This window comes from Falco peregrinus, chromosome 9 (genome assembly GCF_023634155.1).
Source record: "Falco peregrinus isolate bFalPer1 chromosome 9, bFalPer1.pri, whole genome shotgun sequence".
Lineage (NCBI taxonomy): Eukaryota > Metazoa > Chordata > Aves > Falconiformes > Falconidae > Falco > Falco peregrinus.
In genome coordinates, this window is record NC_073729.1 from 26,288,322 (window position 1) to 26,304,828 (window position 16,507).

Consider the following 16,507-nt stretch of genomic DNA (forward strand, 5'->3'; position numbering starts at 1 on the left):
CAAGCAGGACAGATTTGTGCCTATATAAATAGATACTGCCTGGTCTGACTGATGCAATTTTTATCATCATATGGTTAGACATAGCATAATATTGACATTCTGCCTTTCCTTTAGATTTCAGTTTTGAATTTCAGCTGGAGAGTATGATACTAGAGACTTGAAATCAGTATGACTCCTTCCCTAATTACTGATTAATCAACAGCTAAGGTTGCTTACATAAAGAGTCATGGGGAGAAGGAGGAAGTCTCATTAAGAACAAGAGGTTAAAAAAAAAAGAAGGGAGGGGGACATTTAACAACTGGATGGATACAAAAAGAAAAGAAAAAGAGCTGATTTCCTAATAGCATGTTATACCTGAATGTTAAATTTTGTATTCATGTCCAATTAAAAAATTATAAGAAAACATTTTAATACTTGCAGATACCACGGGTTATGGTTCAAAAGGAATAACAAAGTTTTTTCCCCCCTTTTAATGACTTCAGAAATACATATATGTTGTGTCATTCTGTCCCTTAGGTGCTCAAAAGACACAGCAGCTGTTTCATAAATTTTGAATTGCCTTTTCCTGTAGCATACAAAAAACTGTGCCATAAACATAACACTGTCTGAAAAATATTCGGAAACCCAGACAGTTGTTGGAAATGCTTCCTCCGATATTTAAATTCCTCTCTTAACAGGAGTTTCCCTGCAAAAACAGATGCTAACGAATAGTGTTTTTGCCATCAAGCTGAATGTGAATGCTTTGGTGCAGCATTTTCTTTTTTCCATGGAGACATCAGGGGACGCATTTCCCATCACTGAAAGAAAACTGCCACCTTGCTTCTCAATTCTTTGCTTTCAGATAATAAATAACTGCTATAATCTTCCATAAAAGATTTACACTCTGATGATGCCCGATTCTTCTACTCTAATTTCTTGTTGTTAGATGCAGTTGAATGCCATTTACTGGTAAGTAAATTGTGTCATCACTTCACTGCAAACCACACCACTGAAAATGTAAGCTGGCCAAACATTTATTTTTGTTTTCCAACTCACAGAAATCCCTTCAGAGGGCTGTGGATTAACTAGCAACACTTTTTAGCACAGATCCTTAATCTTAACTTCTTTCCTTCTCTCTACTAATATGCTCCCTTCCAGTGATGCCTACTTCAGAAATAACTCCAAAGAGCTTACAGTACGGTCACAAACACTGCCTTTTAGCTGCCACGCTTTCCACAGTGATTCGGAAATAAATTGGCCATTTCCACTGGACTTTTTGTAGTCCCATAGTAACAGGGGCACTGCAGCTTCACCTCTTCCCCCAAAGGAGTTTCATTAGCAGAGGGGGCTGCTGGCTGACCACGCGTTGCCAGCCCCTTTGGAAGGACAAACCACAGGCCCTAGGTCCAATCTTTTCACAACACAATGTGTGCCTTTCATTTTTTGGACAGAAACAACAAGCTGGCAAGGCCTTTCTCCTTCCTTAAACTGCCCCACTTTTTACAGCAATAAAACGAGCTTCTTTGCTTAAATAAATGTTAGAGCTCACAAAGCCTTGAAGCACAGCTCAAACAAATAAGTTCAACTTCAAAACGGCCTGAAAGGGCTACAAACCCAAGTACGATGCAAAAACCTCCTCAGGTCATGTAACGTTTTGATTAAAACAAGTGGAGATCATAAGTGAAAACAGGAATCAGGAAGTTGAAGCATCCCAGCGATGCCTGCTAGCACTATGGCATTTAAGGGTCTGGTAGCATTCCCACTAGAAAATTTTGGTTTTAGGGGTTTATAACTTGAGTCATTGAGGCTTAGACCTGGTCTCCAGAACTGGATCCCCAAAGTGCAATTACTCAGGCAAAGCTTTGCAAGGGGAGGGCATGCCCAGGTGGCCCGGAATGACACAGCTGAATACTCTGTAAGACTTCTTTTCCCAAGATGTATCTCATACATATATACACATACACACATCCCAGAAACCACACACAGACCCGAGGCAGGGAAGAGACCTCTTATACGTGTTACATGAAAGTTTTCTAAAACATCACCTTGCTAGTATAACAGCCCACGCTGGGCCCTCATCCCCCAGCTGCTCTCTCCCTGCTGCCTGCCGATATCCTGGGACAGAGCAGTGACGAAGCACGTCCCCACAAAGCACAGCACCTGCACAGGGCTCTGCCAGGCTGGGAGCCCACTCAGCAGCCCTCCAGCAATACGAACGGGCACCATGAGCCACACCAAACGCTCCTTTCACTCCTTGGATAGCTCACTCTTTGTCACACAAGACACCTGGGCTCTGGTCAGAGCAGGTCCCTTTGCTTTCCTCTCCAGCCACGTCTAGCTGAGCCTTACATCACGCCCTGAAAAATCACTTACCTTGAGGTCCTTTCCAGCACACCTCCCTCATCCTTAATGAAGCATAAACAGCTTCTGCTCTTCCTGGTGGCTTTTTCTACTGAGCACCCACAGTCAGGGTCAGGTGCAGACAAACACACCTCATTTCTCCATGGAGAACACAACAAAACCTCCTGCACCTGTAGCCAAACCCCATCCCCCTTCACAGGTGAGCTAACTCAGCCCAGATGCTGCAGGGGCTTTTAGGGGATGCTGAGTTTCTGTTGGTTCATGGAGGAAAAAGGAATTCAATCTTTTTTACCTAGTGGCAAAAATAAGAAACCAAGGTCTACTGGCTGGGTTTTCAGGGCAGGCTTCTGGCTTGGTGTCTGTTAGGAAAAAAGGAATATGCTTGCATGACAAATGCAAAGGCTTAGATATGTGTGCACACCTGGAAGTGTGGTCTCTGTATACTTGCAGTACACACAGAGAAATATAAATAAAATCAGTAATCTAAGGAAAACTATACGCATGGCCAAAGAGATTGGTACTGCATAGCGCTGAATGCTTGGTCTTAATCCAGTAAGGAACTATTCATGTCCTTAGTTTCCAGTCACCGAAGAGACTCAGAAGAGCCACTGGAGCTACTTAAAGGCTCAAATTTAGGCACGTACTTAAAATCTCTGCTGAACAAGGGCCAAAATGTTCAGTACCATCTGCAGATACCCAAACTGCCTTGGGCAAAATGTTTCCCTTAATATAGTCCAAGGTTTTGTTTGTTTGTTTTTAAGTTGTCTAACTGTTCAGATAGGAGGAAAATGTCTTTTAAATTAAGGAAATTAGAAACAAATATGAATGTTATTAAAAATATGGTAAGAACTATGGGAAAGAACAAATTGCAAAGAAATGAGGCCTTTGATGAAACTGGTAAATTGCTGCACATTCACTCTTTGCTGCCCCATCCTCTAACCATGGCTTACACCTCTCGTCAGTCTGCATTAAAGACAGCTGAGAAAGGATTTAGATGGTGACACCTTTATCACTGAAAATCTCAGCCTTTATAAACAAAACAATTAGCTGCAGCAGAAAAAGCTTAAAACTAGCCCAAGAGTAAATTCTCTTAAATCTTAAAACCCGACAACCAAAATTCCACAGTGCTGAATTTAATTCTTCAGCGGTGCAGACTAGCAAGAACATATACAATAGTAAGGAAAGAAAAAGCATGATGGGTTTTTTGCTTCCTATCTCATTCCAGCCTGATACAGTGAATTTCAGCAACAGCCTAGCTGTCAAGGTTATATCTGCACCATCATTCTGAAAATCCAAACTCACACCCACACAGCGCCACTATGTCTTTGGGACTCCGTTTCAACTCATCAAGGAAGCCAGGTCCCACTGTAACCTATTACTAATGTGGGTGATGAGTGTTAAATAATGAACTACTGCAGCAAAGAGGCAGATTGCAAGTTGTTTGTCTCTGTTCATGTCTCAGCTTTTTTCATTATTACTGTTTTTCTTTGGGAAAGGCATGAGCAAAACCTAAGTTTATTTCTTAGCAAATTAACCCACTGTTTTTGTGTACACTCTGTCTTTACAGATTTTCAATAGCTTTCATGAGCTGTGTACATTAGCTCCAACTATGCTTTCCTGTTTTTGCCTCTATGCATAATGACAGCCATACTGAGCGGCTATTACAGTTATCTCACTTTCTGGAGAGGACGGGGATGTAATGATATGTTGCAATATGTGCAATGGGGTATTACAGCTAAATACTCTCTGCAGTGATTGATGAACTATTTTGCAGTATGCCTGGTACAACAGTTCAAGGCGAGGGGTACTTATCCTTCTGTGCTTCCTACATTTCCTGCTCCCGAGGTGAACTCGGAGCAAGAGCTGAAAAATAAGGGCTGGATGGGGGTAGTGGTGGAGGAGTGGACTAAGACCCAGCAGGTTCCCCCCAGGAAGGGGGCTGCTGCTTAGTCCCTGGGTTGTGGCTGACAAGAACCTTTGCATCGCTGTAAACACAAGCCCCAACATTAGCAGACCCCATGCAGAGATGTAGCAGCTGAACTCAGACACGAGATGAAGTGACTGAATATAACCATCGACCAAGATTTCTGAATACTCTATAAAACCCGAGTCCATTATGAGACTCTTCAAATAACCCAAGGACAAGCCCAGATGCTGATAACTGGAGAGTGCTGCTCATGGCCATGGCAACAGCTCTGTGGTCTTGAACAAAGCCACTCTTCTGCCTTAGTTTCTTATTTGTGAAAGAAAGACAATCCTCACTTATGCAAACAGGTTGAAAAGATCAGATCCTCTACAGAAAAATACCTATAGCAAAGACTGGACGCATCATGGTTGGACTCTATGTCTTTTCCAAAGTAAAAATTGTATGACTCTAACAACTTTCATTTAACAAGTAGCAGTTGATGGTAGGATCACAAATATCTGCTAGTATATCCCACCCCACTGCCTCATGGGGATGCTGAGTGACTGCAAAACCATTTAAAACATTGTATGTGAACTCAGACCAAAGGTCTGTTACTGCGGTACCTTCTCGGTTTGACTCACTGCACCCCAGATTTTCACTGTCCTTCATTCTTCGTAACTTCTCAATTTTTCATGCTTGCAGATTTGGCGGCTACATGATGGCTTTCCTTTCTAGGAATGTATTAGCACAGATCTGACCAGGATTTGTACCAACATTAGGCAATCATCCATGATACACGGAGGTAAGTTTTAAGGCATCAAGTGCCAAGTATAAACACTCATGCTGTAATGATGGCACCTGGACCCCGATCTGACTTTAACCCATACTATAAACAAACAACCAAAAAAGTAACAACCTGAAATTCTGCTTAAACATGAAGAAAATCAGATATTACTAATGAATTTTGAGACTTCTGAAATTGCATGTTGATGCTTCCCGATCAGAGTGGGAGCAGGCTCATTGCTCCCAATGGCTGCTGAGAATCTGTTTTTATGTTGTGTGGGAAATTAAAAATGGGTTGAAATTCTTTCATGCAACTGGGACACTGTATTTGATGGAAATTTATCACTTCCAAATTACACGGTGTTTTATGATTTGATTTTTTTTTTATTATTTAGTGGGGCTTTTTTCTACTCATGTTACTATTCCCAAAGCATCCTGGAAAATGGGAAAAATCTCAAGGGCAGTACTTTTAGCTGAACTGGGCAATGGGAGTCCTTGATATTTGTCTGCAAAATGTCAATCACCTTAAAATCCCAACCTCACTTACAACAGTTCTCCTTAAGTAAGTAACAAAGCTGGGCTGGCAAAATGAAATTCTTAGTAACACACTGACAAACGCAGAACCACAAAGCACCAAATTCCCCCTTAGTCTGGATTTGAATGCATAAATAAATAAGGCTCTTGCATTTATTTCTGCTAGAAGACTGTACTATTCCATTCTGCAATTATGGAAAAATGCAGAGCACAGGCAAGATTTAGTGTTTGAGTTTTTGCTGCAAGACTTATGTCAGTAGAAAAGCATTTGTGCTCTTGGGAATCAAAGTGAGATTCACCCGTTTGTGGCAGGTGTTTTAAGCACTCAGCCTAACAATCTACCCACGCATGGCACTACAGCAATTCAACGACTAAATTAAATCTCTGAATATTAAATTAATGATGGAAATCTAAAATATTAATATATTCTAATTGAATATTCTCCGATAAATTATCTAGGCATTCTCAGCAATTTGATTTTACTTTCATTTCTTAAGGAACTTTCAGCTGCATAAATACAGCTATTAAAGCAATTCAAAAAGGGAACATTTTCTGCTCAGACAAGAGAACTCTAAACACAAAGAATCTAAAAATTTCTTTCATATGATTGATTAAATCATAGAGCCCAAGACAGCTGAATCATTAAATGACTGCTTTCCTTCAGTCCCTCTGGCTTTAGCAAGGACAATATAAATTCCCCATGGGTCTGAATACAAGGAAATACAGTATGTATAATTACAGTATAGGCTTGAATGCTGTTGTAAGAGAATTTCAAATGGAGCATTTATGCTGTAGCTGCACTTTTCAATCCATAATGCTGTATGTACGCATGCTTGTGAAGCCTGTAAAGCAGTGGGCATCTGCTGTCTTCGACCTAGATTCCCAAATGGTATAGGCTGGTGTAGCCCCACCAGCTTTGGCAGGCACACATGAATTTACATCAGGATCTGGCCTTCTATTCCTGTGAAATGCTGAGATTAAGAATGACATCTCCATACACCAGGGAGAATGCAAACAAAGGAATATTGTTTGAGAAACATATATATCTATCTATACAGTGTGTGGTATATATTTAGGAACCTGCTTTAAACTGCATGTTTCTAAGAAATTTCAAATGGATGTGTCAAGAAAGTAGCAATGTGTTGTATTTCCCTTTCTCCATTCCACGTGTGCTGAGTCCTGGTTTGGTAACACACACGGGAGAGATCAATACCAGAGCCAAGACTGTGGCAACACGAATGCTTAATGAATCATTTTCTTGCTAATCTTGCTGTCTTTGGTGTCAGGTTGGTTTGTGGTGTGAAATCATAGTCAAGAGCCAAGAGCTGTTGCAATCTACATCCTTTAACCAGCTTTCAAAGAGAGGCTGTGCCTCTACAGAGCAACAGAACATGCGCAATGTGCCGCTCCTCTCCACCCTCTGGGCTTCTCCTTCTTATCTCTGTCTGACTGTCACAATAAAGACCAAATCACCTAATTTCAGCCGGTGACGCTCACAGGGGTACCAAAGACAAGATGTACTGAAAGCCAGAACTAGCAATTTGTGTGTGTGTGTGTGGTTGGTAAGGCAAAAGAAACACCTGTTCCCGTGAAGAACAACGAAGATCTGGGCCTATTTGTAATCAAGGCTGTCCGCGTCTCTCTCAGGAAAAGTAAGGTCTGATGTCCTTTGGGAGGCATTTGCAAGGCCCTTTCTCAACAAACCTTCTCTCACCACAGACAGATGCCATCTGTCTTGCAGCTGGGAGTTAATGGATTCTGAACTGCCAATTTCACAGCAGTAAGCAACGTGGCTGATAGAGGAGGCATGAGGGATTTCCTACAATAAAACTATTTAAAATAGTGCAAAGGTGCCTGCTGAAATAGCCATGATGAGCAAAGGAAATGGCAATATCGAGGGCTGATGGTCTGAGCTGGCAGGGATTTGCAGCTCAGGTTACCTCATGTATCTCCAACACCAGGATTTTAGACTTTGGGAGAACTGTTTCGCTACACCTATTTTGTGTGCCAGGATGGGCTACGACACACAAACAGGCTGTGGAGCTCTAGAGCATGCTATCAACTTTTTTCATATTAAGTATCCAGTTTCACCATACAGCTTAACATGTGCTAAAGCTACCTGTGAGCCTGTCGAGGGGGGTTCTAGTGCACCAAGAAGAGCTCTCTGCTCCGTTAACATGCACCATGCCACGCAAAACCCACCCAATCGATGATACCTCTGCCAAGGAGCAACCCAAGAATCTTCAGGTATATTATATTCTGCCAACTTGCCAAACCACTTCAGGACTTTCTGATTAAATTTACATAAAATGCATCCTTCTCTCTTATTCCCTGTTATACACAGTAGATTATTTCTAGTATTCTTGTGTCTGAGATTACCAGCACTCGGATATGAGAGAGCATGCTGTGCTGTAGCATGCAATCAAGGCAGTTTGTAAGAGCACCAAGATCCTGCCTTGGTCATCCTCAGTGGAATTTCACGCCACTGTAATGAGGATGAACAAGTTGTTTATCATAAGACATCTAATGTGCAAATACCACATTTTTCAGTTCCAAGCTTAATAAAGGCAAGTTGGAAAAATGAGGGTCTCTGCAGATCAAGTTAAGCGACAGGCAGCTTCTAAGAGCTCTAGAAAGGTTCTGGAGATAAAGCTGGAAGTTTGGTGCATTCCCACAAGTGAATATGGTTGCAGTGGCCAACAGAGGGGCCTGTTATCTAAGCATGCTATGACCAAAGGCTGGTCCTGCACAAGGCAGTCGGTCTTTTAAATGAATGATTTTCATGCAGCTCTGTGAGATGGGCCAAGACTTCTGCCTTCAAAACTGACTCCAGATTCTTGTTGGAAGGAAGCTAGAGACTTGCATGTGGATCCAAAACCGAGATACCTTTTGAAGTTCAAAAGAAGATGAAATACAAGATTAGCTAACAGATAATTAGATAATAGATAATTAAGAATTAGCTACACATGTAGCTAAAAAGGATGAGTCAGAGAGAAAATAGATGGTACTCAGCAAGGGTGCAACTGTTTAATATATTATCTTAGTTGATCAGTGTGCCTTCATGAGTCATTTGCTTGGAGAAGGAGGAGGATTTCATATTGTTTTTGTATTTTTAATAGGCATTTTTATGGACCTCATAGTTATAATAATGAGAATACCTGACAATTAGTAATGAAATTATCCTCACTACAGTAAAATATTTCACAGCAAGTAAAATCTTATTCCTAATACAAAGGTGGAAGTGAAGCACAAGGAAATTAAACTCAGGATTTTCATGAATGTTTGCAAAATAAATAAGCATATATCAATAAAATTTGATAACTGTTTTCTCAGCTGAAAGACAAACCCAAAATTTGCAAAATATTTTTTATACCGATAAAAATGATTTTTAGTGTATACATCTCAGATGTTTATTCAAACTCTTTGAAGAATACGTAAATCTTTTCAGCAGCCAAAACTAATCAGAAATTCCTATTATTATTTTTCACTTTTTTTTTTTTGCTAAGTACATTTCCTAGTTAGTGTGGTTGATGCATATGAACAGACACGGATGTTCCTTTGAAAGAAAAACCCCTGTGATTAACAGAGGGTTTTTTTGGCAGGGATAATGTTGTGACGTCTTCCTTTTTTTTCTATTTTTTTTTTTCATTTAATGTATTTTATCAGAATGAAATGGTTTAATGAGCAGAGAATCACAGTTGATCCCAGCTGAACCAGACAGGGCTGCATTTCGAGGTATGTGGCTCCCATCAAGCTGCATTCACCTTTGCTATGATTTAAACTTCATTCAGGCACAGCCTTGCTAAAAATACTGACAAGTAACTAATCAACTTCCATAAAATGGAATTTTTACCTTCACAATAGGAAGCAGGAGTAGGAGGGAACCCAAACGATTTGCCTATGCATTTCAAATTAGTCTGACCTATAAAAATGCAAACAGCAAGTGGTACTATGAAAATGTACTTCTGGTAGGGCTTTTTGGTTTTTTAATACTCAGATTTTTCATGCCATCCCTTCCTCTCCTTGGAGGTAACCAGAACCAAAGATAGCAGAATGGAGGGACTGGTTTCCATTAGTTATACCTATAAAATGTGAGCTCAAGCAGGGCTCTCTGGACCAAAAAAAGTTCAGTGCCCAGGAACTACCGTTAGGTTTGAACACTTTATATAAAGTAGCAGAGAAAACTGTGACAGCCCTCCTTCCATACAAATGGGATCTGAGCTGTAATGTGCACTTCTAGCTCCAGTTTGTGAGCAGATGGACACAAAAATAGTCAGCGCCCAGTGAGCAAAAGCATGGGAAATCAGATCAAAACCGTTACCTAGATCTAGGAGACAGCAGAATGCTCCAGGGCAATCTGAAGATTATGTGGATAGAAATAATCATGTAGCGCTGGTCTTTGAAGATGTTGATTTGTCCTATTCTGGAGGATTAAAGAGCAAAGTCTAACAGGGGGAGCTGTAACTCCTGCTAGGAATCACCCAAGCTTCATGTTCTGGGGCCAGCAAATGGGCCAGATGCTGCAGATGAGCTGAAACTCAACCCAAGCCTGAAACATCAGGGGTCTCACCGCTTAATCAAGCTGTATCTTTGTACGATTTTCCCTGTCATTATGATACTTTCTGTATGTCAGGTGAAAAGGAAAACAGCCCTTTTGTCTTCATTTGGGAAAGAAGAAATTCCCATTCTTCACGGGAAAGCAAGCCATTTCTTTCTTTCCCACCCCACTTTTTCTTCACTATCAGTGTTTCCTCTATCATCTGTATTTAAAAACTGCACTGGAATGTATCACTAAAAATTTGGAAGCTCTCTGTTTCCATCGGTTGTCTTTCCAAGGTTACTGGCAGTTTAAGCGATGAATGTAAAATCTTCCATACCTATATAAAATTTATTATTCGTCACTTTCACTAATACTGGAGTTTTGCATTCTTGAGTCCTGTTTCATCTCCTGACTATAGGGGGGAAAAGTGCCAGAGAGATTTCAGTTCTTATAAATCCACAAATCTGCCACAGTAAGCTGGTGCCAAGTTGTCCTCTCACTGTCTAGTCAAAGCTCAAAAGAAATCAGCAGGGAGTGGGACAGGGTGTAAGTTCACTTCACGAGTACTCTGCTCATTTTTCAAAGGAATTCAGGAATTAATGTAAATTATTAATCTGATTTGGGAAGATATTTTTGACATATCATTATTCTCCTCTTCAGACACTTCTTCAACTTAGTAGGACAACACATGCACGGGTCACTCCATACCCAGCACTGCTGACCACAAGACTCCTCGGCTTTCCTCCCTGCTTTTCCAGGACAGACATAAAAACAACTGTTGCTTTTTTATTCCTTGTTGTACTTCCCTAATTGCACAAAGCAGCACCAACAACTCAAGTTTACCTAATACTTGTTGAATTGAGAACATGCACCTTCAGTCACCGCAGGAGTCGTTGCACTGAACTTCTAAAGGACTCAGCAAGCTCCTTTCCTCCCCCCCCGCCACGGGATATGCAGAAGGGTATCAGCTCATCAGCATGAAACAGGTAACGATGACAACTCACTGCAGTCCAGGCACTGTTTCAAGATGCCTAGGTGAACTTCCTGAGGAGGGATGCCAATGACACACCACTGTTGCTCAAAATAAGTTCTGAAATTTTATAATTGTTGCCATTTTCTTCCAAGGGAAGAACTGAAAAACTCTGCCAGGGAGTTCTTTTTTTTACAGCTAATCTTTCAACTGCTCCAAAAAACGAAACCAGCACCCACAAGAGGAATAGCAACATGTATTTGTATTTTCCTAACACTTATCAACAGCAATAATGTATCAACCAAATGTGTCTGTCAGAGGCCCCTTTTCCCTTCTTTTTCTTTTCCTGTCATCCAATAATCATCACAGAAAACCACACGGGTAAACTTGATCTCAGAGATATCCTTGTAAAGAAAGAAACCAGCAGCACAGAGAGGACGAGGGATCCATCTGCAGCTGCGGCAGGCAGCCAAGCTCCTTCAGCCCCCCCCACGCATCTGTACCCCGGCTCTGCGAAGGAAGGGAAGGATGCAGCACCCCCTTGTCGCTGGGTGTCACCGAGCCCAGCTTTACACCTGCAGCCTGCAGGATGAGAGCGTGGGCAACGTGCCATCTTGGCAGCAACACCAGCACCTCTTAAGGGCCTGGCTGGAAGGAGGCGATTAGGCTGGGTTCAGCTGGGGGAGGGAAAACTGGGGCAAGTTGCTTTGGAAAAGAAGCGTTTCAGCAGCATGTAAAAGACAACTTTTCTTGCACGAGGGAGGAAGAGCAGAGAGCCTGTGCTTCCAGCCAGGCTTCCCATGCCATGCACTGCACCTACTAAATCACTAGACGTGCTGCAAAGTTACCGTTACTATTGTTGTTATTTCTGTTTCTTTTTTAACTTACCCGAACCAGCTGCTGTGGAAAGGGTCCTCTGGAGTTTTCTGGCACATTGATGGGGGGGATGACCCAGTCTCGCTTTTGCCGCCGCAGGCCATTAGCACTCTGATGCTGGCGCCACGGGAGCAGAGTGTCGCTTTGCTGCTGCGCCAGTTCTCCCGGCACCGTCTTCCTTCCTTTTGGCTGTTTTGGAAACAAGCAAGCAAAACCAGTTAGCTGCTTGCTCGCTTCTTGGGACTTCTCCCAACAGCGATGCTTCCTTGTGTGCAAATGGTCACATGTAGCTGTGAAAATCATTGTTATTAACATGATATATTTCTGCATTGCAAAGACACAATATGCTTTACTGGCAACTCTGCTGTCACTTCATTTTCACAAATACATGGAGCTGTCACTCTCAAATCAAGATGCCTCCCAGAATGTATCATCTTCATCACACAAGCTGCAGGGAGATTTAACAGCATGTTGGAGTAAAGAAGTTTCTGCAAATTTCGAATAAATGCAACCTACCAGAACACAAAAAAAGCGAGAGCCTATGTCATGGGTCCAGTTTTACGGTACGGAGCTAGCCTGCTCCTTGGCATTAGCAGGGTTACAGTAAACTGCAGGTTCTGCAGATGTGTCCTGCCAAACCAACCAAACCGCAACCAGAGGGGGCACCAGCTCCGCGGCTGCAAAGGTGAGTAAGTTCAACTTCCTAGTGCTCTGTGACGAATGACCTTTTAATAAGAGGTGGATTTTGAACACAAAGCCCAAACACACATCTCCCCACACAGCCTGGGAAGTATAACATACCTCAGTCAGTAAACAATTTTCATTACTTGGGGCACCCTTGAGTCCTTCTTTGTGATTTTTTTTTTTTTTTTTTAATATGGATACTGCCCATGGCATACTTTGGTACTGGACACATTAAATTGCTGTGGCATAAAAATGGAGATGGTGGGACCACGTTTTGGATTTAAAGAGTTTGGTTCATCATCAGAATTTTTTTGCCTTATAGAATGATGAGTCATTGAAATGTAGATGTGGAGAGGCTCTTCAGAGGCTACCCAGTCCCAATACTTATATACTCTGTGGCCTCCTAGGGTTCCAGGCATTACTTCTGGGAAGTCTGCAGAAAAGATAACAAATACAAGATTTTCTTACCATATGGCGACCTGTACTCCCACCAGAAAATGTTTAAACTTCCATAAACCAGAAAGAATACAAACCACACTCTCTTTATTTGAGGAAATATTCCATTCAGAGAATACTATTCTCTGAATTTTACAAATTTAATCTATTTTTCTAAAAAAAAAATAAATATCCCCACCCAAAAACCCATGCCCCAAACCCCAAGAACACTGTAGGAAAACCCATCAAATTATTTTCTGAGTCTCCTACAATTTTAAGCCACACTCACTTTTTGTCATACTCCAAATGTACAAACTCAAACATCCTACAAACATTTGCAAGCAGTTATCTGTAGGCACTGATTTCAGTGGGAATCATTGCTTCAGGGTTTATAGTTTGATGTAAACCCATCTATTAGCACATTTCTTGTTCTGGAAACGCAATGAAGCAGGCAGTCACCTCAAAACTAGATAGTATAGGAGAACTAAACAGTATGTCGAACTGAGCAGTGCTCCAAAGCTGTGTGGACCTTCTGGATGCTGAGAGTTGGGCACAGTAGCAAGGAGGACATTCTCACAGCTTGATGGTGGCTCCGGTCTGTGTTACCTGTGGAGGGCAGACACCCACTGGCTGCAAGGGTTGGAAGCATATGTGCAAAAATGCAGCTATTTTTTCTGCAAACCTTAAAAATGAGCCACTTCCAGAGCTGAATTTTCACAGGACAGACAAATATGGTCTTTTTCCATCACACACATAGTCACGTTTCTCAAATCTTCCCTCATGCTAACTCATGCCACCAAGGTGACTGCTGGTTTTTGTTTGCTTGATGTTGTTTTATACACCTTCAACAAGCATTGACATTAAGTTACTGCAAGTTCACTACACCACTGCTCAATATTTAGGTGCTGTTCTAAAAATACTCACTTAAGTGTGTAATGAACAAAGAAACAGCATCATGATGCAGCAGTGGGAGACCTCGGGATATTCGAGAGAGTGGTAGGTACTGTTGAGCTTATCCTTCCTATGGGATGCAATATGCTACATCCGATAGAGTTGTCATCTAAAAAGGGTTTTATCACCAGAAAGGTATCTTTTCTGAACACTGATGAAAACAATGTTATCTAAAGCAGATACCCAGAAATGAATGTCAACATGAAACAGGACTACCAGGCATGAGCTACAGAAAAGTGGATATCCCCCTTTTTTTTAATTGCCTTGTGATTCCCAAATGGGGATCCTTTGAGAGCAGGTATTTGGATCACTTTATATAATTGGCAAGTGAGCATGGGGACAGATTATGAAAGGATGGTCAAATAATTTGTGCTCTGCTGAGTTTACACAGTGGAATGAGTCTGAACTAAAGACAGACTTGAGAATTAACATGAATCCCAAAGCTCCATGTATACTGAAATAATTAGTGTCAGCTCAGCAAGGCAGTACCAGCCTTTTTAGTCTTTATGAAATATTTGCTGGCAGGTGACTAGACAGTGACTAGCTTGCTTGTCACTCTTGATGATGTTTTCCTACATTAGAATAAATCATCAACATGAATCTGAATTTGGTATGTAGAATTTCAAAAGCGTCTTGCAACAACAAGTTTGGTTTTTTTTTTAAACAACGGCTCTTTTTTATCTTCATTTGTTGACAATGCATTCTCATGACCTTAATTTCTCTGGTGGTGTTTAAATACATTGTACATGTTTTCTGCTGTTTAAAAACTGTGAGACAAATGCAGTAACAAAGTCTGGTGAGTACAAATGCCAGAACTATTCAGATCTCTGACTGAAACATCCAAGAACATCTCTGAAACAACAGCAACGACTAACGTCAAGCCCCAGGAAACTCTCCTGTACTTTCGAGCTTGCAAGGATCTTAAGTTCAACTCAAAAAGCAGAATGTGACACCAAATTAAATTAATTATAAAATACAGCTTCCAATTCTGTTTTTGCTGAATTACAGTTTTCACTGAGCTAACAACTGTGCCTTCTCTCATGGCCCTACTGGCTGCGTGCTTTCCAGAATCTCAAGCAAACATTTTCAAAGAATAAAAACGTTCCTCTACCGTTCGTAGTGTCATCAGAACACAACCTGTCCATAGCCTTCTCACAATCAAATTGAGCACCTCTAGTGCTATTGCTTTAGGGTGCTTTCCCTCCTGTTGCTTTTGTGAGGTGCCATCATCCTCTGCCATATGGCGAAAGGACGATGGGCAATTGCAGCAAAAGGGAAGCCAGTCTACAGAATACATGCTCAGTGGAAAATTACATCCACTCCCCATTCTGAAAATTACACAGTGACATTTTTAATTTGTTACAACAGGATCAAACACCAAACATAGAACATGCACGCATGGTCTTTGGCAATATGCAGACAATTAAATGAGAGTAGAAAATAATCAGATAATTCAGTAAAATTACGCCTATTACTTCAGGACATTGATAAGCTAGAGAAATGCAGCTGAACAAAACAGATGAAAACTTTCAAGTTCAAGGAGAAAAAGTGATTACAAAGTGTGGGATGAAGAAAAACAACAGGAGAAAAGACCATGCCCGGATGTAAATTTGTTATGAATTTGGATTCAGTATGATCTAATGTCTTAGTATTCATATTAGGGCAGAATTTTTAAAAGCTTGCTAACGAAGCGATGCAAAGCGTGCCATGCTAGCTGTACTATTTAAAGCCTACGTTCTGCAAACCTGGGATCAACACTTTGCTCCAGCGTCCCTTGCAAGTGGCTTACGGCCCATAACTACGACGTACATACGCACAGTGCTGATGCCAGCAAATCGTAACGCAGCCATTCCATCTTCGATACAATGCTTCTTCCTCTGAAAAGTGCAACTGCAGTATTCGTTGCATGCTCCCTGAGTTTGGTCAGGGAGTCACACCGATGGGCTGAGGATTAATTGCAGCACAGCGTGCAGAACCCACCCTACAATTTCCCTTGTCACTCTTTGGGTATTTTGGGGCTATCAGTTAAAGTCAATTAAAACCATACTGAAGTCAAGTGGAAACCTTTCACTGAGATGACAGGTCAAGCTCTCAGAAAGCAACGTTAGGTTGAAGGAGGCACAGTCTCATCTATAAAAACTGGGCAATGATCTTTCTTCTCAAAGGTAGCTCCACAGAAGGCGTAGGCCATAGCAGCAACATCAACGGCACCTTACAGGAGTAATTTCCAGCACCTTTTCAGTCTAGCATTGCATTTCACGATGACGACTACAACCTGCCGCATTCGGAAGAGGCCATGTAGCTAAACCCATAGGGATTTTCAGACTTTAAGAGCAAGCAGATTTAGGAAATCTTACTCCCAGCTGGTGGGGTTGTATGCTGCTCCAACTGACTCCATTTACACCACAGTGCTGAGAGCTCAGGGTGATTCCTTGTCTGCATTTAGCGCTGGCAACAAAAAGTCAGTCGGAATAGCCATCTAATTTGT

General features: G+C 41.5%; 1 protein-coding gene across 2 annotated transcripts in view; it reads right to left on the bottom strand.

Moving 5' to 3' along the window:
- The window catches only part of CDH4 (cadherin 4), a 462,845-nt gene that overhangs the window by 150,827 nt on the left and 295,511 nt on the right, over window positions 1–16,507 (bottom strand). For both annotated transcript variants that reach the window (XM_055814001.1, XM_055814000.1), the window contains one exon: window positions 11,962–12,138. In XM_055814001.1, coding sequence (XP_055669976.1) covers window positions 11,962–12,138 — 177 coding nt within the window. The remainder of the gene's footprint in view (window positions 1–11,961; window positions 12,139–16,507) is intronic.